The 23,644-nt window shown below is 43.3% G+C and overlaps 2 protein-coding genes across 5 annotated transcripts in view; one reads left to right on the forward strand and one right to left on the reverse strand.

Annotated features, from left to right (window-relative positions):
• Positions 1 to 23,644, reverse strand: part of ube2c (ubiquitin-conjugating enzyme E2C) — a 120,805-nt gene that overhangs the window by 73,706 nt on the left and 23,455 nt on the right. The window contains exon 1 of one of the 4 annotated variants that reach the window (XM_034164339.1): positions 8,659 to 8,702. The exons of 2 other annotated variants lie outside the window; for them this stretch is intronic. The gene's annotated coding sequence lies outside the window, so the exon portion shown is untranslated. Of the gene's footprint in view, positions 1 to 8,658; positions 8,703 to 23,644 lie in introns of those variants that run through there. One more of the 4 variants, XM_034164349.1, reaches the window with a different exon arrangement.
• Positions 4,678 to 6,497, forward strand: LOC117507529 (zinc finger BED domain-containing protein 1-like). The gene is made up of 2 exons (XM_034167399.1): positions 4,678 to 6,144; positions 6,255 to 6,497. The coding sequence occupies exons 1-2, from the start codon at positions 4,678 to 4,680 to the stop codon at positions 6,495 to 6,497; spliced, it is 1,710 nt and encodes a 569-aa protein (XP_034023290.1).

Here is a 23,644-nt window from a genome sequence, read left to right on the forward strand (position 1 = left end):
ATTAAGGAGTGCTCCAGCCGGTTTAAAAACCGCTCACAGCGTCTGAGAGCACGGCGCACTCCGAGCGCCGATCGACAGGCTAACACCCCGCTGAAACAACCAGATCATTTCCAACGTGAAGGCTTTGTTGATCCGGGATGTCGTCTGACTTCCACAAAAATGGCAGAAGACGTGGACATCAAGACTTTTTCGGCACATTCCACTGTTACAGGAGTGTTTTTTTTTTCATGGAAAGAGAAGCGGAGGGATGCACCAAGGAGCCGCTCATGGCGCGGGACAAAAGCACCTCCGTGTTGGTCTCACAGGACGGCTTTCAGGCGGCTTTTCAGTCGTGTGACTATCCGAGAAATTGTGCATAAATTGTGCCAGAACATGTCCTGTGAGGCTTCATCACAGCGTTGCTCAATGTGCCGAAAAAGTGCAGATGTCCACGTCTTCTGCAATTCCTGTGGAAGTCAGACGACGTCCCGGATGAACACAGCGTCCAGTGTGGAAATGAATGGCACATTCCACTGTTACAGGACTTTTTGTCATGGAAAGAGGAGCGGATGAATTCCGCGCATCGTGGTGGAGCCACATGGCGCAAAGCAACGCCGTGATGAAGCCTCACAGGACATGTTCTGGCATGTCCAGCTCATGGACAATTTCTCGGATAGTCACACGACTGAAAAGCCACTGAAAGCCATCCTGTGAGACCAACACGGAGGTGCTTTTGTCCCGCGCCATGAGCGGCTCCTTGGTGCATCCCTCCTCTTCTCTTTCCATGAAAAAAAACAAAAAAAAAACACTCCTGTAACAGTGGAATGTGCCGAACAAGTCTTGATGTCCACGTCTTCTGCCATTTTTGTGGAAGTCAGATTTAGATCAACAAAGCCTTCACGTTGGAAATGATCTGGTTGTTTCATCGGGGTGTCAGCCTGTCGATCGGCGCTCGGAGTGCGCCGCGCTCTCAGACGCTGTGGGCGGTCTTTAAACCGGTTGGAGCACTCCTTAATCTGTGTAATCCCCATAGAATTGTCCTGAAAGCCATCTGAATTTTCCGAATGGTGTCCACCTGGAGGTCTCTCCCAGTTTCTGGAAAAATTTGATGCAGCAAAGCTCCAAATCGTTCAGACATTTATTCACAATAAAAATCTGACGAGAGGGGTGGACCACTGCTCACACAAAGCCTGCTCACAGGCGATTGACGCAACCGACAGGCGTGAAAAAACTCACGCATGCGTACGAAGGTTCAAGCTTGGCTGATGCAATCACACGTGATTCAAATCCATATGGTTTTTGCAAAAAATAAAAAGGTCGGATACTTTTCTAATAGACCTCATATATACAACCCCTGGCAAAAATTATGGAATCACCGGCCTCGGAGGATGTTCATTCAGTTGTTTAATTTTTTTGAAAAAAAAAAAAGCAGATCACAGACATGACACAAATCTAAAGTCATTTCAAATGGCAACTTTCTGGCTTTAAGAAACACTATAAGAAATCAAGAAAAATCATTGTGGCAGTCAATAACGGTTACTTTTTTAGACCAAGCAGAGGGGAAAAAAAATACGGACGCACTCAATTCTGAGGAATAAATTATGGAATCACCCTGTAAATTTTCATCCCCAAAACTAACACCTGCATCAAATCAGATCTGCTCGTTAGTCTGCATCTAAAAAGGAGTGATCACACCTTGGAGAGCTGTTGCACCAAGTGGACTGACATGAATCATGGCTCCAACACGAGAGATGTCAATTGAAACAAAGGAGAGGATTATCAAACTCTTAAAAGAGGGTAAATCATCACGCAATGTTGCAAAAGATGTTGGTTGTTCACAGTCAGCTGTGTCTAAACTCTGGACCAAATATAAAAAACATGGGAAGGTTGTTAAAGGCAAACATACTGGTAGACCAAGGAAGACATCAAAGCGTCAAGACAAAAAACTTAAAGCAATATGTCTCAAAAATCGAAAATGCACAATAAAACAAATGAGGAACGAATGGGAGGAAACTGGAGTCAACGTCTGTGACCGAACTCTAAGAAACCGCCTAAAGGAAATGGGATTTACATACAGAAAAGCTAAACGAAAGCCATCATTAACACCTAAACAGAAAAAAAACAAGGTTACAATGGGCTAAGGAAAAGCAATCGTGGACTGTGGATGACTGGATGAAAGTCATATTCAGTGATGAATCTGGAATCTGCATTGTGCAAGGTGATGATGCTGGAACTTTTGTTTGGTGCCGTTCCAATGAGATAAAGATGACTGCGTGAAGAGAACATGTAAATTTCCACAGTCATTGATGATATGGGGCTGCATGTCAGGTAAAGGCACTGGGGAGATGGCTGTCATTACATCATCAATAAATGCACAAGTTTACATTGATATTTTGGACACTTATTATCCCATCAATTGAAAGGATGTTTGGGGATGATGAAATCATTTTTCAAGATGATAATGCATCTTGCCATAGAGCAAAAACTGTGAAAACATTCCTTGTAAAAAGACACATAGGGTCAATGTCATGGCCTGCAAATAGTCCGGATCTTAATCCAATTGAAAATCTTTGGTGGAAGTTGAAGAAAATGGTCCATGACAAGGCTCCAACCTGCAAAGCTGATCTGGCAACAGCAATCAGAGAAAGTTGGAGCCAGATTGATGAAGAGTACTGTTTGTCACTCATTAAGTCCATGCCTCAGAGACTGCAAGCTGTTAGAAAAGCCAGAGGTGGTGCAACAAAATACTAGTGATGTGTTGGAGAGTTTTTTTTGTTTTTCACGATTCCATAATTTTTTCCTCAGAATTGACTGAGTCCATATTTTTTTCCCCCTCTGCTTGGTCTAAAAAAGTAACCGTTACTGACTGCCACAATTTTTTTTTCCTGATTTCTTATAGTGTTTCTTAAAGCCAGAAAGTTGCCATTTGAAATGACTTTAGTTTTGTGTCATGTCTGTGATCTGCTTTTTTTCTACAAAATTAAACAACCGAATGAACATCCTCCGAGGCCGGTGATTCCATAATTTTTGCCAGGGGTTGTATATTCAAAATACACCTCATGGATGCACTGGGACACATCATCAGTGATGTATCCTGGGGTCATCGGGTGTTTCGGTTCTTGCAACATCATACACCCTCACCCAGGCAACCCAGCTGGGGGTGATCAAACCCCGACTTGCGTCCCAGTAGCAGCAAATGGATCTGCCCTCTTCATCCAAAGCCACCTGGTGGCCTTTTCGGCGGCTTCACTTGCGGACTTAATGGCCCTCTTTGCTGCTCCTACGATACCCAAGCCTGCTCTGCCTGTTGCCACAGTGCCCACCAATGCCTTCTGTCTTAGGCGTGACTCTGCCAGCTCCACTGCTTCCCATGCCTTCCACTTCCTTCCTGTCCTCACCTCGATGCCAGCTGCTGACACTTTGCAGTCCTTTGAGTCCCTGTATTGTAGAACTTCTCTGGTGCGTGCCAGCATGAACTCTTCTGTGAGACCACTGAGAGGAAGCTGCAGGATGTTACTTGTTCTGTACAGGGCAGCGCTGGTAAGGCTGCGAGGAAGTCCCAGCCACTTTAGAAGAAAGCCACTAATCTTCCTCTCTAGGGACTCAACTGCTGTTACTGGGACTGCATAAATCAACAGGGGCCACAGGATGCGGGGCAGGAGGGAATGCTGGTAGATCCAGGCTTTAAACCTACCAGGCAGGCCAGACTTGTCTGCCTTGGTGAGCCAGGTTCCAAGTTCTAAGCTGGCCTTCTGGATGGCTGCTGAGTCCTTCAGGGTGGAGTCGAAGAGTTTCCCCAAGCTCTTCACGGGTTGCTCCGTGATGGTTGGGATGACAGTTCCTGAGATGGAAAAGCGGAACTTGTCACTCACCTTCCCCTTCTTCAGCACCATGGATCGTGATTTGGAGGGCTTGAAGCTCATCCTTGCCCAAGTGATGAGCTTTTCAAGCCGTTGCAGGATCCACCTGCACCCTGGGACCAACATGGTTGTTATGGTGAGGTCATCCATATAGGCTCTGATAGGTGGCTGTCGTACACCTGACTTGGTCAGGGGCCCTCTGCATTCCACCTCAGCTGACTTGACCACCATGTTCATGGCTAGGGAGAAGAGGACAACAGAGATGGTGCAGCCTGTAATTATCCCTTTCCCAATGCGATGCCAGTCTGATATCTCTGACCCAGAAGTAACTCTCATCCTGAAGTTATTGTAATAATTCAGGATGAGGTCCTTGATCTTACTGGGAACATGGTGGAGGTGGAAAGCGAGCTCAACCAGCTTGTGTGGTATGGACCCGTAGGCGTTGGCCAGGTCCAACCACAACACAGCTAGGTCGCCTTTGTTCTCATGGGCCTCTCTGATGAGTTGCATGATGACCCCAGAGATGCAAGATGTTTGTCCAGATGATCCTGCGCTGTAGTGTGCTCTCCCACCTTGTCCATGCTCCCTGTTGCCGTAGTCCTACTGCCCTGCTCACCCGCTCTTCCTCCACACCCGCTCTGACTTACACACACACACACACACAAGGGTGTCACGATGTCGATATTTCATCAAAATCGATCAAAATTACGTCATGGTCTCGAGCCTCGAAGTCAAAAAGGGGATCGACGATCCCGCCCCCTAAGCTGTGCAAGCACGCACACGACGCAGTACGCTGTAGCCGATGCCGCTAGTTTGCTAACCTGCAGAGTATGTCACCATGGCAAGTGCAGATAAGGACGCCTTACTGGAGCTGGAAGCCGCTCCTGCTTCTCTTAAATCAGCAGTATGGAAATATTTTGCGTTCGCGGTGAGTTATGTCGACAGCGTTCGTGTTGTTGACAAGAAGACAACAGTGTGTAAAATGTGCTACACGCGTGTGCCTTACCCGGCTACGGGAAACACAACGAACATGGCTGGACACATTCGCCGTCATCACAAAGATGTTGATTTGGCTGGAAAAACATCATCATTGGTCCAGCCAACTATTGACTCTTCGTTTGTAATGAAACTTGCACAGACCTCAGCTCGCGCTAAAGCAATAACTAACGCTATAGGGCTATTCATAGCAGCAGGCCTGCAGCCTTATTCAGTGGTGGAAAACGCTGGGTTTAAACATTTAATTAGCGTACTTGAGCCGCGCTACAGTATTCCCAGCAGATCGCATCTTACAACCAGATTGTTGCCCTCCATGTATGAAGATGCTAAAGAAAAAGTTTTGAGGGGTCTAAGCACTGCAGAGTTAGTTGCCATAACAACAGATGGCTGGACCTCAAGAGCAACTGAGAGCTACATTACAGTGACAGCACACTACGTCAATAATGATTGGGAGATTGAAAGTCCAGTACTTCAAACTCGCCCTATCTATGAATCACACACAAGTGATAATTTGGCAGAAGTGCTAAAGGAAGCAGTATTAGAATGGAAACTGGATAAACAAAATACAACCATCCCTGTGACCACTGATAATGCCAAAAACATTGTCAATGCCTCAAATGCAGCTGGATTGTCACAGCATATAGGGTTTTTTGCACACACAGAAAACCTGGCATCCCAGAAGGGGTTGGGAGTAAACCAGATTTCTCGTCTGTTGAGCAAAGTCAGGAGAGTCGTCACCTTCTTTCATAAGAGCACGACTGCAGCAGTTGTCTTAAAGGCCAAACAAGAGATGCTCCAGCTTCCTCCTCACAAGCTGATTCAAGACGTCACTACAAGGTGGAACTCCAGCTATGACATGCTCAAACGCTACTTAGAGCAACAAGCTGCTGTTTATTCTGCACTCACAGAAAAAGATGTTAAAAAGAATGCCAAAGATCTCATCACACTCTCTGATCAAGATGTGACTGTTCTGGAGGATGTGGTTGAGGTTCTGAAGCCCATGAAAACAATCACAACTCTATTGAGCTCAGAACAGCAGCCCACTGTGTCTATGATCCTGCCACTCAAACACTCCATTCTCACAACAATGAAACATACTGGCACAGATTCACAGATTGTGAAGGATGTTAAATCTGCTATAGCAACCAACATTGAAGGGAGGTATTCAGATCTCAGTCTTCAACAGTTCCTGAATGAGAGCACTGCCTTGGACCCTCGGTTCAAGTCTTTACCCCATCTGGATGACCCCTCTCGGAAAGAGATATTCAACAGTCTGGCTGAGAAAATCCTACAAAAGCATCCCACACAGGTATGTGACCAATTGAAATTCATATGATGAAATGTCAGCTATTAATAGTGATGCAAATTTATCTTGTAATTGAAATACTGATACATTTATAAATTTATATTATTTTTTAGACTCAGGCCTCAGGAAATGCGACCAGCCAATACCATGCAGAGAACCCAGAAACTGCAGCATCCAGTGAAGGCAGCCCCCCAGCAAAGAGAATCACACTCAGTGAACTGTTTGGTGACTTTTATAGCACAGCCTCCACTACATCAACAACACCAAAATCATGGCCTGATGTTGTCAAGGAGGAGATTGAGCTATACAGGATGGCAAAAGTAATTTCTGTGGATGCATATCCACTGAAATGGTGAAAAAACAATGAGCATCAGTACCCAAATTTGTCCAAGCTTTCCAAACATTATCTTGCTGTGCAAGCAACAAGTGTAGCAAGTGAGAGAGTGTTCTGCACAGCAGGGGACATTGTGACTGCTCATAGAGCAGCCCTTTCTCCAGAGAATGTGGACATTCTCATCTTCTTAAACAAAAACTTGAAAATATAAAAATAACTATTGTCTTGTCTATCCACAAATATGTTAATAGTTTTGGTACCTTAAGGAGCATCTTTCTCTCCACATAAAGTTATACCTTAGTTAAAGAAAAATGACAGTTGTCATTCTCAGGGACCAAAAGTTTTATTTTTTTATGTTCAACTGTTATAGCATAGAGTTTAGTTTGTTATGGCTCTAATTGTTCTATTACTTTGCACATGACTGTTACTGTATTTTTTTTATTATTTTGTTATGTTGCACATTGCTATTTTAATAGCACACACTGCTGCTACCAAAAAAAAAGCCACTAGATGGCAGCTACCCTCTGTGACCTCTAATTTTTGTTATTATTGTTAAGTTTGTTTTTGTTGTTCCACTTACTGAGATTGTTACATTATATCTTAAATTATTAAAATTTTACCGTTAGTGCCTAATGTGACTAACCCTAACCCTTTACAATCACGTGACCGATTTGCAGGTGCCGTCTCCATTCTGGATTACAAGGAGGCTGCACGTGATAGAAAAATGGAGAGATTGTCCGGTTATTACGATGCTTTAAATCCTCGAGTTAAAGCTATTTATCGTGATAGATGTGTAGCAGTCGGTTCAGTGGATCCGTATCTTATACCAGATAGTGAATTTAGTGTTGATGTAACAAACTGTCCGACAGTGTCACACTGCGACATTGTGAACTAGGAAGCTGCTGACCAGATCAGCCTCACAGCGGAGCTCTGAAAGCGGAGGTCGTCTTTCTCTCACCAGGCGCTGGAAGGGCAGCTTGTGGATCAGCAGCTCGGTGCTCGAGGACCACAATGTAAATAAACATCCGTATTGGAAGCGTTCTTATATTATCCTCGGCAGTATTTTTATGTATTCTTATATAATTTTATTGCCGAATAAAATAAAATTCTGGTAATAGTGGTAATACCATATTACCCCATTAGAGCGCTTGGCTCTCAGACTGCAGGCTTACTTGTAGTTCCTAGGGTTTGTAAGAGTAGAATGGGAGGCAGAGCCTTCAGCTTTCAGGCTCCTCTCCTCTGGAACCAGCTCCCAATTCGGATCAGGGAGACAGATACCCTCTCTACTTTTAAGATTAGGCTTAAAACTTTCCTTTTCGCTAAGGCTTATAGTTAGGGCTGGATCGGGTGACCCTGGACCATCCCTTGGTTATGTTGCTTTAGACGTAGACTGTGTTTCATAATTATTGTATGGCCTTGCCTTGCAATGTGGAGCGCCTTGGGGCAACTGTTTGTTGTGATTTGGCGCTATACAAGAAAAAAAGTTGATTGATTGATTGATTGAATAGTGGATTTCTGGTAGCGGCGGATCTCTCTCAGCAACACGGTGCCGTGAGGCTTCTTCACATAGACGTTGAAGCTTCGGCAATTGTTCGCCAAATGCACGTCACAGCGGCCACCGCGTCGTAATCCAGAATGGCCGCGGGACACAAAATGACGTGACCGATACGTCACATGAAAACCCTCTATACTGTCTTCAGACTCCTCCCCCAAAAAACCACAAGTGTGACGTCAACTGTAGCGACAGTATCGTCACCACAGATTGTCTATGAACGTCACAGCTCCGTTTGTTCAGATGGTTCATCAAAAAGTTACTGGAAAAAGGAAAACTGTGGGTGAAGCTGCTTAAAGTGCTGACTCACAGCACACCGACAGTGACTCAGCACTGCCCCCTACAGGCGGGATCGTGTTTCCAGTTTATTTTTAAAAGTCTGCGTTTTTAAATCACGTGACCTGCAACACTCGGATCGTTTCTTCATCTAACGGAAGAAAAACACAAACAAATGAAACGATTCTTATTGTTGACCGGTCACGGTAAATAACGTCACAGCCACTACATTAACACTCACATACTCGACCACATATAAGTAAAAAAGAGAGAGAGGTCTGCACCAAACATGAATGGGTCCGGAACGAACCCGAACCCGAACCCGAACCCGAACCCGAATAGAGCGGGACTTTACCGGCTCTCAGATCCTCGACCGTTCGTCCGCCGCGCTGCTCCGATTCAAAATCAACGGCTTCCCGCCCGCCCCGCCCCGCTTTAAACCCCGCCCAGCCCAATACACTGCTCCTCCTCCTCCTCCTTCAAAGGCAGTTTACAAACCGACATGGTGCGTTACCGCCCCCAAGTGTGTGTGTGTGTGTGTGTGTGTGTGTGTGTGTGTGTGTGTGTGTGTGTGTGTGTGTGTGTGTGTGTGTGTGTGTGTGTGTGTGTGTGTGTGTGTGTGTGTGTGTGTGTGTGTCATAAACGGTATGGTGCAGAATCAAAGGAATCAATTCTAATGTACTGGTCGGTGTGTGTTATCATAGTACATCAAGCACTGAGATGGAGGTAAAAGCCCTACATGACTTGATAGCCAAAGTCTGTGAGGCAAACGAAGATCTTCTGATTTGCGGAGATTTTAACCACAGAACTATTGACTGGGAAACATTGCACTCTCAGTCAGAGGGACAGGCATTCCTAGATCTCACTATGGACTGTTGTCTGGAGCAGAAAGTGAAGGATCCTACCAGAGGAGAGAATATTCTGGACTTGGTATTAGTCTCAAATGGAAACATGGTAGACAGTGTGGAGGTGAGGGAGCCCTTTGGCACTAGTGACCATAATGTAGTGATATTTGATTTGGTATGCAATCTAATAATGAAGGATTGGAAGAGAGAATATTATGATTATAGGAACGCTGATTATGTTGGCGTGAGGGAATATGTAGTGAATTATGACTGGAGGGTGGCTGGTGAGGCAGACAGTGTAGCAGAAATGTGGGATGTGTTTAAGGAGGTATTGCTTAAATCTGTTGCACATTATGTTCCCAAGAACAAGCGGAAGTCAAACAATAAACCTCCCTGGTGGAACAGAAAAGTGCAGAGAGCTAGGAAGAACAAGTTGAAATTATGGAACAGAAAGACTGTATCAGGATTATTTAGCATATAAGAAGGCATTGAATAAAGTAATCAAGGAAGTGAAGCAAGCCAAGAAGGAGTTTGAAAGGAAATTAGCTAGGAATGTAAAGACAGACCCCAAGGCCTTCTGTAAGTATGCTAGATGGAAGATGGCAGTTAAGGACAGGGTTGGCCCCCTGGAAAATGAGAAAGGTGAAATTGTGACTGAGGATAAGGAGGCTGCTGATCTGCTTAACGGCTTTTTCTCGTCGGTCTACACTAAAGAGGATTCAGAGAATTTACCTGAGCCAAAGCAGTTGTTTCACGGCATTGAAGATGAACTTCTCAAAAATGTCGACATGTCATTGGAAACTATACTAAAAAAGCTGTGGAAGTTGAAACCTGACAAAGCTCCAGGTGTGGACAATTTGTACCCTGTGGTCCTGAAGGAGATGGCTGAGGTAATTTCGGAAATAATTGGTTTGATTTTTAAGAAAAGTTTGGTGGACAGTTCAGTTCATTGGAGAAATGCTAATGTTACTCCCCTGTTCAAGGGTGGTGCTAGATCACAGCCTGGTAATTACAGACCGGTCAGCCTCACTGCTGTCCTGAGCAACGTATTCGAGTCCATCATCAAGGATACTATAGTAGATCATTTGAAGAAGCATAGGCTTGTCAGGGATTCTCAACATGGGTTTAGACGGGGTCGGTCATGTCTTACTAATCTGCTGGTTTTCTTACAGAAAATTACTAAAGCTGTTGATACAGGTAACCCAGTGGACATCCTTTACCTAGATTTAAGTAAAGCCTTTGATAAAGTACCACGTCAGAGGCTGCTGAGTAAGTTGAGAGCGCATGGCATCGGTGAAATGGTTACAAATTGGATTGCAGCCTGGTTGACTGGTAGGAAGCAGAGGGTTGTAGTGAACGGCTGGTCTTCAGACTGGACCGACGTTTCTAGTGGTGTTCCACAAGGCTCTGTGCTAGGGCCAATCCTCTTCCTCATTTATATCAACGATATTGACGAGGGAGTAACCAGTGATCGACTGCAGTTTGCTGACGATATTAAAATTTTCATAAATGTTGCCACTGCTTAACAGGCCTTCACCCTGCAGGAGGACTTACACAAGCTCTACGACTGGAGCCTTGAATGGCAGATGCTCTTTAATAGCAGGAAATGTAAATGCCTCCACATGGGTCATGGTAATCTCCGATATGGTTTGTGATATTTTTTGTGCAACAAATTGATAGAGAGTGCAGAAGAGGAGGAAGATTTGGGAGTTCTCATACATGAGAGCCTCAGTCCCAGTAAACACGTGGCAGCCATTGTGAAGACTGCGAATAGTGTACTTGGCGTAATACAGAGGACCTATGAGGACAGAAGCATGGAGAATATGCTCAGACGTTATAAGGCACTGGTCAGGCCACATTTGGAGTACTGTGTGCAGGCATGGAGACCTTACTTCCAAAAGGACATAGACATTATTGAGAAAGTGCAGCGTAGAGCCACAAAGGTGATAAGTAATCTCCAAGAAAAGGATTATGATACCAGACTGAAAGAGACAGGCCTGATATCATTGGAAATGAGGAGACTTAGAGCTGACCTTATGAAAGTGTTCAAGATTGTGAATGGATTGGATGACATAGATCCAGATGTCTTGTTTGAGTTCAGCAGAGGTCGCCATGGTACCAGGAGTCACCGTCCCAAAATGTTCAAGGAAAGGTCTAAGCTCCTCAGAAAGTACTTCTTCACACAACGCATTGTGGAGGAGTGGAACGGTTTACCAGACAGAGCCATATGTGCCACATCATTAAATGACTTCAAGAGTCAGATTGATCCATTGTTCAGGAAGAGGAGGGGGCTTCGCATAAGTCAGCGCAGACTTCCTGCCCCTGTATTGACTGCCATACGAGACAACAACTTCATAGACGAGGTGTAGTGTCGACGGTGGATTCAAGGTAAATTCAAGGTAAGGTGTGTGTGTGTGTGTGTGTGTGTGTGTGTGTGTGTGTGTGTGTGTGTGTGTGTGTGTGTGTGTGTGTGTGTGTGTGTGTGTGTGTGTGTGTGTGTGTGTGTGTGTGTTTAACTTTGATCACAAACCAACCGGGGAGAGCTGACATTTGCCTTTTGGGATGTTTATGTACTTTGGGTCAAGGATGAACACTGCAAAAATGGAACGTTGATTGGAAAAATATTTTTGGAGAAATTAGTGATATTATACAAACAATTAAACTCAGCCATATGAGGTGTGCAGCCAGTACATTCTGAGTGCCAGTCCCAAGCCCAGATAAATGAGGAGGGTTGCGTCAGGAAGGGCATCCGGCATAAAACAAGCCAACCGAACAATGCAGACTCAGAATCGAATTCCCATACCGGATCGGTCGCGGCCCGGGTTAACAACGTCTGCCACCGGTGCTATTGCCCAACAGGGTGCCGGTGGAAATTGGGCTACTGCTGGGCGATGACGACGAAGAAGAGGAGGAAAACATTGCCACGAACAGCGGGAGAAGAAGAAAACTAGAAGGGTGGAAATGAGAGTGGGGACTTTGAATGTTGGTAGTATGACTGGTAAAGGGAGAGAGCTGGCTGATATGATGGAGAGGAGAAAGGTAGACATATTGTGTGTGCAAGAGACCAAGTGGAAGGGAAGTAAGAGCAGGAGCATTGGTGGTGGGTACAAGTTGTTGTACCATGGTGAGGACAGGAAGAGAAATGGTGTTGGGGTCATTTTAAAGGAAGAGTATGTTAAAAGTGTGTTGGAGGTTAAGCGAGTGTCTGATAGGGTGATGAGTGTGAAGTTGGAAACTGAAGGGGTGATGATGAATATCATCAGTGCATATGCCCCACAGGTAGGTTGTGAGATGAAGGAGAAAGAAGATTTCTGGAGTGTGTTAGATGAGGTGGTGGAGAGTGAACCCAAGCATGAAAGAGTGGTGATAGGAGCAGACTTCAATGGGCATGTTGGTGAAGGGAACAGAGATGATGAGGAAGTAATGGGTAGATATGGTATCAAGGATAGGAATGGGGAAGGACAGATGGTAGTTGATTTTGCAAAAAGGATGGAAATGGCTGTGGTGAATACCTACTTTAAGAAAAGGGAGGAGCACAGGGTAACATATAAGAGTGGAGGAAGGTGCACACAGGTGGACTACATTCTTTATAGGAGATGCAAGCTAAAAGAAATCACAGACTGTAAGGTGGTAGCAGGAGAGAGTGTCACTAGACAGCATAGGATGGTTGTTTGTAGGATGACTTTAGAGGTAAAGAAGAAGAAGAGAGTGAGAGCTCAACAAAGGATCAGATGGTGGAAGCTGAAGGAGGAAGACTGTTGTGTGAAATTTAGCGAGCAGGTGAGAGAAGCACTAGTTGGAGGGGAAGCAATTTTGGACAACTGGAAAAGTACTGCAGATGTGGTGAGGGAGACAGCTAGGGCAGTACTGTGTATGACATCTGGACAGTGGAAGGAAGACAAGGAGACTTGGTGGTGGAATGAAGAGGTCCAGGAAAGCATAAGGAGAAAGAGGTTGGCGAAAAAGTTTTGGGATAGTCGGAGAGATGAAGAAAGTAGACAGGAGTACAAGGAGATGCGGCGTAAGGTGAGAAGAGAAGTGGCAAAAGCAAAGGAAAAGGCATATTGCGAGCTGTGCAAGAAGTTGAATAGTAAGGAAGGAGAAAAGGACTTGTACTGATTGGCCAGACAAAGGGACAGAGATGGAAAGGATGTGTAGCAGGTTAGGGTGGTAAAAGATGCACATGGTAATGTGCTGACAAGTGAGGAGTATGTGTTGAGAAGGTGGAGGGAGTATTTTGAAGAGTTGATGAATAAAGAAAATGAGCGAGAGAAAAGGCTGGATGATGTGGTGAGAGTAAATCAGGAAGTACAAGAGATTAGCAAGGAAGAAGTGAGGGCTGCTATGAAGAGGATGAAGAGTGGAAAGGCAGTTGGTCCAGATGATATTCCAGTGGAGGCATGGAAATGTCTAGGACAGATGGCAGTAGAGTTTCTAACCAGATTGTTTAATAAAATGGCAGAGAAGTATGTTAGGGTAGTGCAGGACATGTACAAGAATAGTGTGACAGCGGTGAGATGCGCAGTCGGAATGACAGACTCATTCAAGGTGGAGGTGGGATTACACCAAGGATCAGCTCTGAGTCCTTTCTTGTTTGCAGTGGTGATGGACAGGTTGACGGATGAGATCAGACAGGAGTCCCCATGGACTATGATGTTTGCAGATGACATTGTGATCTGTAGTGAGAGTAGAGAGCAAGTTGAGTCTAGTCTGGAGAAGTGGAGATATGCTTTGGAGAGAAGGGGAATGAAAGTCAGTAGGAGCAAGACTGAGTACATGTGTGTGAATGAGAGGGAGCCCAGTGGAATAGTGCAGTTACAAGGAGTAGAAGTGGTGAAAGTAGATGAGTTTAAATATTTGGGGTCAACTGTTCAAAGTAATGGAGAGTGTGGTAGAGAGGTGAAGAAGAGAGTGCAGGCAGGGTGGAGTGGGTGGAGAAAGGTGGCAGGAGTGATTTGTGACTGAAGAATATCAGCAAGAGTGAAGGAGAAAGTTTACAAAACAGTAGTGAGACCAGCTATGTTGGACGGTTTAGAGACAGTGGCACTAACAAAAAGACAGGAGGCAGAGCTGAAGATGTTGAGATTCTCTTTGGGAGTGACAAGAATGGACAAAATTAGGAATTAACATATCAGAGGGACAGCTCAGGTGGGACGGTTTGGAGACAAAGTCAGAGAGGCGAGATTGAGATGGTTTGGACATGTGCAGAGGAGGGACCCAGGGTATATAGGGAGAAGGATGCTGAGGATGGAGCCACCAGGCAGGAGGAGAAGAGGGAGACCAAAGAGGAGGTTCATGGATGTGCTGAGAGAGGACATGCAGGTGGTTGGTGTGACAGAGGAAGATACAGAGGACAGGGTGAGATGGAAACGATTGATCTGCTGTGGCGACCCCTAACGGGAACAGCCGAAAGACAAAGAAGAATACAAACAATTACTGTTTATGAGCAGTGATGCTGGTAGTGCGTTACTTAGTAACACGTTACTCTAATCTGACAGGTTTTTTTTCTGTATCGAGTAATCTAATGTGTTAATCTTTCCAAATCAGTAATCAGATTAAAGTTACTTCTCCAAGTCACTGTGCGTTACTATTTATTTTTGTCCTGCGGGTCGATGGCAGCATTAAACTTGGCCCGTGGGCAGGGGGTCGGGTTCGACTGAACCGCCAACTTCACCCACTTTCAGTGAGCTGCAGCTTTTCATCCTCAGTTTTCTGCAGCATCTCTGAGTTGAAGAAACAGTCATCATCTCTCAAAGCGCAGTGACAGCACACCTTCACTGAGCTTTACTAAGATATTTGAACACTTTTTCCCCTTTATTTAAAACTCTGAGCCGCTCTGTGTGTCCTCACTAAAAACAGCTGATCCGTGACACATTAACAACTAACACTTTTTTCCACCCACATGCGCCTAAAATCTCTTTCTGAGGGTGACATGACGTAAAAAAAAATTCTGATCAAACTTTTTTACCTGTCAATCTGGTCGTGTTTTCTGCATAAACAAATTTTATCCATTCTTCTGCTCAAACGCCAAAGCAGGGATGAATCCAGACCGAAAGGTGGCGTGGAGTGGTGCAGGGATGTGCCCCCCCCACAACACCCCTTGATTAATGGTCCACTTTTGAAGCTTTTTTTACTACTAATACTACATACTTATAATAATAATAATAACTAGGACTGCAAGCAGTCATATACGGGCCCTCGTTCTGCATGACCGCCTACCCAGGCCAGCACATCCCCTTGTGACCAGATGTGGGCATGTGTGTAGAGGAGCAACCACTCATCACACAGTTCAAATTTCAAGCAAATCACACAATTCATAAAGGAGTTATGACGAGTTGATGGTTCATCCACTAGGGGGCGCTTAGTGCACAAACAGAGGAGCCAGGTGTGTTAAGGGGCCAACCGTCATCATACATGTGAAGTTTCAAGTCAATCAGGTAATGCATGAAGGAGTTATCCTGATTTGATGTTCCATGGCGCTGGGTCAAAATGGCGGCGCCATAGCGGCCACACCCTTTGACATAGAGAAAAGCTTTCGATAACTTTTGATCAGTATCATCTCTGGATGCGCTGAAAGAAATTTGAAGTGCATTGGACAAAATCCCTAGGAGGAGTTCATTCAAATATAACATGTGGAAATCATGGCAAAATGACAAGAAAATTCAAAATGGCCGACCTCCTGTTTGGAGTAGACTCATGGTGCAAGAGACTTCTTTTGTACATCTATGTAAGTCACACGTGTACCAATTTTCACCTTCCTACGCCAAAAAAACCCTTATGGGGAGGGGTTTTTGAAAGTTTAAAGGGGGCGCTATTGAGACATTTTGTCCCGCCCATGGGTCCCGCCCCTATAAATTGTATGAGGTTGTCATGCTTGATGTGTGTATCAATTTTCATGATGATATGGCAAAATTAAAGCAGTCAAAAGGAAGAACGTAATTTCATGGCGAAGGGTCAATATTCAGCACGCCGCCACATGGACGCCATGGCTCGTAACTTCACGGCGATCATCACCTAGTTTAACCAACTTGTTCTGCATGTTGTAAAAGTGGAATGAAGTTGATTGGATTAACTATGTGACATCAGGACCTGTTAAAGTAAAAACAGGACATTTCCTGTTACCAGCGGAAGGCACTATGGCGGAGGTGGGAAGTTAATATATGCAAACGTTCAGGGCGGAGCCCTCATCATGTCCAGCAAGTTTGAAGGATCTATGATGAAGTATGTGGGTGTGACAAATTGAAACGGTGTGCTCCGAAACGCCAAAGTTTGACAAACCCTAGCAGCCACGCCTTTTGACCTACAGAAATTCTTTTGATAACTTTTAATCAGCATAGTCTCATGATGGTGCCTGCTCCCAGACCACCAATAACCAGTAAAAATCTATTTAAGCATAAAAATTCAAAAAGAAAAAATAATATAGCACCTTCAACTGCACCACAGACTAAAACAGTTAAATGTGGTCTATTAAACATTAGGTCTCTCTCTTCTAAGTCCCTGTTGGTAAATGATATAATAATTGATCAACATATTGATTTATTCTGCCTTACAGAAACCTGGTTACAGCAGGATGAATATGTTAGTTTAAATGAGTCAACACCCCCGAGTCACACTAACTGTCAGAACGCTCGTAGCATGGGCCGAGGCGGAGGATTAGCAGCAATCTTCCATTCCAGCTTATTAATTAATCAAAAACCCAGACAGAGCTTTAATTCATTTGAAAGCTTGTCTCTTAGTCTTGTCCATCCAAATTGGAAGTCCCAAAAACCAGTTTTATTTGTTGTTATCTATCGTCCACCTGGTCGTTACTGTGAGTTTCTCTGTGAATTTTCAGACCTTTTGTCTGACTTAGTGCTTAGCTCAGATAAGATAATTATAGTGGGCGATTTTAACATCCACACAGATGCTGAGAATGACAGCCTCAACACTGCATTTAATCTATTATTAGACTCTATTGGCTTTGCTCAAAATGTAAAGGAGTCCACCCACCACTTTAATCATATCTTAGATCTTGTTCTGACTTATGGTATGGAAATTGAAGACTTAACAGTATTCCCTGAAAACTCCCTTCTGTCTGATCATTTCTTAATAACATTTACATTTACTCTGATGGACTACCCAGCAATGGGGAATAAGTTTCATTACACTAGAAGTCTTTCTGAAAGCGCTGTAACTAGGTTTAAGGATATGATTCCTTCTTTATGTTCTCTAATGCCATATACCAACACGGTGCAGAGTAGCTACCTAAACTCTGTAAGTGAGATAGAGTATTTCGTCAATAGTTTTACATCCTCATTGAAGACAACTTTGGATGCTGTAGCTCCTCTGAAAAAGAGAGCTTTAAATCAGAAGTGCCTGACTCTGTGGTATAACTCACAAACTCGCAGCTTAAAGCAGATAACCCGTAAGTTGGAGAGGAAATGGCGTCTCACTAATTTAGAAGATCTTCACTTAGCCTGGAAAAAGAGTCTGTTGCTCTATAAAAAAGCCCTCCGTAAAGTTAGGACATCTTACTACTCATCACTAATTGAAGAAAATAAGAACAACCCCAGGTTTCTTTTCAGCACTGTAGCCAGGCTGACAAAGAGTCAGAGCTCTATTGAGCCGAGTATTCCTTTAACTTTAACTAGTAATGACTTCATGACTTTCTTTGCTAATATAATTTTAACTATTAGAGAAAAAATTACTCATAACCATCCCAAAGATGTATCGTTATCTTTGGCTGCGTTCAGTGATGCCGGTATTTGGTAGACTCTTTCTCTCAGATTGTTCTGTCTGAGTTATTTTCATTAGTTACTTCCTCCAAACCATCAACATGTCTATTAGACCCCATTCCTACCAGGCTGCTCAAGGAAGCCCTACCATTATTTAATGCTTCGATCTTAAATATGATCAATCTATCTTTATTAGTTGGCTATGTACCACAGGCTTTTAAGGTGGCAGTAACTAAACCATTACTTAAAAAGCCATCACTTGACCCAGCTATCTTAGCTAATTATAGGCCAATCTCCAACCTTCCTTTTCTCTCAAAAATTCTTGAAAGGGTAGTTGTAAAACAGCTAACTGATCATCTGCAGAGGAATGGTCTATTTGAAGAGTTTCAGTCAGGGTTTAGAATTCATCATAGTACAGAAACAGCATTAGTGAAGGTTACAAATGATCTTCTTATGGCCTCAGACAGTGGACTCATCTCTGTGCTTGTTCTGTTAGACCTCAGTGCTGCTTTTGATACTGTTGACCATAAAATTTTATTACAGAGATTAGAGCATGCCATAGGTATTAAAGGCACTGCGCTGCGGTGGTTTGTCTAATAGATTACAATTTGTTCATGTAAATGAGGAATCTTCTTCACAGACTAAGGTTAATTATGGAGTTCCACAAGGTTCTGTGCTAGGACCAATTTTATTCACTTTATACATGCTTCCCTTAGGCAGTATTATTAGACGGCATTGCTTAAATTTTCACTGTTACGCAGATGATACCCAGCTTTATTTATCCATGAAGCCAGAGGACACACACCAATTAGCTAAACTGCAGGATTGTCTTACAGACATAAAGACATGGATGACCTCTAATTTCCTGCTTTTAAACTCAGATAAAACTGAAGTTATTGTACTTGGCCCCACAAATCTTAGAAACATGGTGTCTAACCAGATCCTTACTCTGGATGGCATTACCCTGACCTCTAGTAATACTGTGAGAAATCTTGGAGTCATTTTTGATCAGGATATGTCATTCAAAGCGCATATTAAACAAATATGTAGGACTGCTTTTTTGCATTTGCGCAATATCTCTAAAATTAGAAAGGTCTTGTCTCAGAGTGATGCTGAAAAACTAATTCATGCATTTATTTCCTCTAGGCTGGACTATTGTAATTCATTATTATCAGGTTGTCCTAAAAGTTCCCTGAAAAGCCTTCAGTTAATTCAAAATGCTGCAGCTAGAGTACTGACGGGGACTAGAAGGAGAGAGCATATCTCACCCATATTGGCCTCTCTTCATTGGCTTCCTGTTAATTCTAGAATAGAATTTAAAATTCTTCTTCTTACTTATAAGGTTTTGAATAATCAGGTCCCATCTTATCTTAGGGAACTCATAGTACCATATCACCCCAATAGAGCACTTCGCTCTCAGACTGCAGGCTTACTTGTAGTTCCTAGGGTTTGTAAGAGTAGAATGGGAGGCAGAGCCTTCAGCTTTCAGGCTCCTCTCCTGTGGAACCAGCTCCCAATTCAGATCAGGGAGACAGACACCCTCTCTACTTTTAAGATTAGGCTTAAAACTTTCCTTTTTGCTAAAGCTTATAGTTAGGGCTGGATCAGGTGACCCTGAACCATCCCTTAGTTATGCTGCTATAGACTTAGACTGCTGGGGGGGTTCCCATGATGCACTGTTTCTTTCTCTTTTTGCTCTGTATGCACCACTCTGCATTTAATCCTTAGTGACTGATCTCTGCTCCCCTCCACAGCATGTCTTTTTCCTGGTTCTCTCCCTCAGCCCCAACCAGTCCCAGCAGAAGACTGCCCCTCCCTGAGCCTGGTTCTGCTGGAGGTTTCTTCCTGTTAAAAGGGAGTTTTTCCTTCCCACTGTCGCCAAGTGCTTGCTCACAGGGGGTCGTTTTGACCGTTGGGGTTTTTACGTAATTATTGTATGGCCTTGCCTTACAATATAAAGCGCCTTGGTGCAACTGTTTGTTGTGATTTGGCGCTATATAAATAAAATTGATGATGATGATGATGTTGACCAAATTTGAAGACGATTGGATGAAATCCCTAGGATGAGTTTGTTCAAATGTAAGTAGTGGAAATGGACAAAAATGGCAAAAATTAGCTCAAAATCGAAACTTAAAATCAAAATTGCCGACTTCCTGTTGACATTTCACCATAATGGTAACAGACTTTTTTTGTGCGTCCCAGCATGGTAAATATGTGTACCGAATTTCGTGAGGCTACGACGAAAAAAACCCTATGCGGAGTGTTTTTTGAAAATTTCTAGGGGGCGCTATTTTGCGATTTCTCTGCGAACTTGTGCGCGACCCCCAAAATATCAAATATTGAAAGTAACTAATAAAGTAACTAGAAATCTAACTTAGTTGCTTTTAAAACTGAGTAATCAGTAAAGTAACTAAGTTACTTTTTCAAGGAGTATCAGTAATTAGATTACTTTTTCAGAGTAACTGTGGCAACACTGTTTATGAGTTCAATGGATATTTCATGAGGTGAAAGATGGAACAAACCATTCAACTGGGCTTCACCAGTTGAATGGTTTGTTCCATCTTTCACCAAATTAAATATTTGTTCCATTGAAAGAATGAAAAACATTCATTATTTGTTTTATATAACGAGTAAAATAGATCCTTGTCATTTCATATTTTATTAATTTATAAACAACAGAAAAGGGACTTACATTTTGGTGTTCATCACCGGTGCTTAACAGTCTAACATGAACTTTAAATTGGAGTCCAAAATTGCGACGATGTAGTCCGTGATGCCATGTAATTAAAAAAAAACAGACTTTGTGCAGTTCCTCAGTCCAGCGAAAAATCGCATCAGAAATGTGTCCAAATTTTCATCCTAACAGCTCTTCATACCTCCAGATGGCTAAAGGCAGAGTGGATTTGGGTTTTTTGTTAGAAGAATCAGCAGTGTCAGTTAGCTCCTTCAAATCGTCCTCCGCTAGCAAAATAAACTCCGCTATGCAGAGGTGGGAGTAGGTCAACATCAAGTCACTCTCAAGTCATGAATCAGCAAGTCCCAAGTCAAGTCTCAAGTCAGCTTGCAAACAATTAGTGGTCATTATGACTTGACACTGACAGTGTCAGTGACTATACCCCCACCTCTGCCGCAATATTTAGCTAAATGTCACCGCAGTAGTGTGAGTGTGCGTGGTGGTCAAGGTGTGCAATAATACATTTCTTATAGCCCCAAAATTGCACGCTAAAAAAGAACTGTTGCACAGTTAATGAAACACAATGGTACAAATAATCCATAAACCACCAATCCAATGACAAGGATCCACTCAGCTGTTATATCACCATGAATCAGTGCCTGGTAACCAGACAAGCTCTGAACAAAGGAAATATCTCAACCTTGCCAGTTTTAAAACATGAGATCAACTACGTTAATGTGCCAAATAATAAATACAATTATTCACAAAATGCTGTCATTTTGATTTCTGCAGCTAACTGATCATCTGCAGAGGAATGGTCTATTTGAAGAGTTTCAGTCAGGTTTTAGAATTCATCATAGTACAGAAACAGCATTAGTGAAGGTTACAAATGATCTTCTTATGGCCTCGGACAGTGGACTCATCTCTGTGCTTGTTCTGTTAGACCTCAGTGCTGCTTTTGATACTGTTGACCATAAAATTTTATTACAGAGATTAGAGCATGCCATAGGTATTAAAGGCACTGCGCTGCGGTGGTTTGAATCATATTTGTCTAATAGATTACAATTTGTTCATGTAAATGGGGAATCTTCTTCACAGACTAAAGTTAATTATGGAGTTCCACAAGGTTCTGTGCTAGGACCAATTTTATTCACTTTATACATGCTTCCCTTAGGCAGTATTATTAGACGGTATTGCTTAAATTTTCGTTGTTACACAGATGATACCCAGCTTTATCTATCCATGAAGCCAGAGGACACACACCAATTAGTTAAACTGCAGGATTGTCTTACAGACATAAAGACATGGATGACCTCTAATTTCCTGCTTTTAAACTCAGATAAAACTGAAGTTATTGTACTTGGCCCCACAAATCTTAGAAACATGGTGTCTAACCAGATCCTTACTCTGGATGGCATTACCCTGACCTCTAGTAATACTGTGAGAAATCTTGGAGTCATTTTTGATCAGGATATGTCATTCAATGCGCATATTAAACAAATATGTAGGACTGCTTTTTTGCATTCGCGCAATATCTCTAAAATTAGAAAGGTCTTGTCTCAGAGTGATGCTGAAAAACTAATTCATGCATTTATTTCCTCTAGGCTGGACTATTGTAATTCATTATTATCAGGTTGTCCTAAAAGTTCCCTAAAAAGCCTTCAGTTAATTCAAAATGCTGCAGCTAGAGTGCTGACGGGGACTAGAAGGAGAGAGCATATCTCACCCATATTGGCCTCTCTTCATTGGCTTCCTGTTAATTCTAGAATAGAATTTAAAATTCTTCTTCTTACTTATAAGGTTTTGAATAATCAGGTCCCATCTTATCTTAGGGACCTCATAGTACCATATCACCCCAATAGAGCGCTTTGCTCTCAGACTGCAGGCTTACTTGTAGTTCCTAGGGTTTGTAAGAGTAGAATGGGAGGCAGAGCCTTCAGCTTTCAGGCTCCTCTCCTGTGGAACCAGCTCCCAATTCAGATCAGGGAGACAGACACCCTCTCTACTTTTAAGATTAGGCTTAAAACTTTCCTTTTTGCTAAAGCTTATAGTTAGGGCTGGATCAGGTGACCCTGAACCATCCCTTAGTTATGCTGCTATAGACGTAGACTGCTGGGGGGTTCCCATGATGCACTGTTTCTTTCTCTTTTTGCTCTGTATGCACCACTCTGCATTTAATCATTAGTGATCGATCTCTGCTCCCCTCCACAGCATGTCTTTTTCCTGGTTCTCTCCCTCAGCCCCAACCAGTCCCAGCAGAAGACTGCCCCTCCCTGAGCCTGGTTCTGCTGGAGGTTTCTTCCTGTTAAAAGGGAGTTTTTCCTTCCCACTGTAGCCAAGTGCTTGCTCACAGGGGGTCGTTTTGACCGTTGGGGTTTTACATAATTATTGTATGGCCTTGCCTTACAATATAAAGCGCCTTGGGGCAACTGTTTGTTGTGATTTGGCGCTATATAAAAAAATTGATTGATTGATTGATTGATTTCCCACACTTTCAGTTAAAATCAATTGAAAAATGTCAGCTACCTATTTATAAACCTGTGGATCCCCACGGACAACACACTCGTGTGATGTTAATAAAGAAATGGAGAGATTAGAGAGGGGAGGAAGATAAAAAGAGAGCTGGTGGGGTAATGACACTGTATCCTGTTGAATAAGCCTTTAAATATGTATTTCCACGTCTCCAAGTGTAGGTGCAGAGACAGAAAGTAATCAGTGTGTTCTGATGTCGTCTAACAGAATTCTTCTTTGTCTGTTATATGTTTGTGTCGCCTGTGTTCTTGCTCTGGGGGTTAGTAAGGTTTGACCTTACTTGGGTGAAGCACTTAAGGCAGCTTTGTTGTGATTTGGCACTATATAAATGAAAATAAATTGAAATTGAGCCCCGCCTCCTCGTTCATGTTTTCCAGTGATGCTGAGAGTCCGGTATTGAACCTGTGACCCGGACGGTCTTCTTCCCTGAGTTTGATGTAGAAACCCACCCCCAGAGTCCCCGTCCCACTGCCTTTGTCATACTTTGTTCATTTCTGTCTTGATGATCGTTTTGACTTCAGATTTACTCAGTGGAACGTTGATCTGTGTTTCTGATTTCAGAGCTGCTTCTACCAG

Source organism: Thalassophryne amazonica, chromosome 3 (assembly GCF_902500255.1).
Source record: "Thalassophryne amazonica chromosome 3, fThaAma1.1, whole genome shotgun sequence".
NCBI lineage: Eukaryota > Metazoa > Chordata > Actinopteri > Batrachoidiformes > Batrachoididae > Thalassophryne > Thalassophryne amazonica.

Excerpts from the sequence above, each read along its gene's own strand:
- LOC117507529 (XM_034167399.1), top strand. The coding sequence starts at position 4,678 with ATGGCAAGTGCAGATAAGGACGCCTTACTGGAGCTGGAAGCCGCTCCT. Across the intron at positions 6,145-6,254 it reads TACAAAAGCATCCCACACAG|ACTCAGGCCTCAGGAAATGC; the intron begins GTATGTGACCAA and ends ATTATTTTTTAG.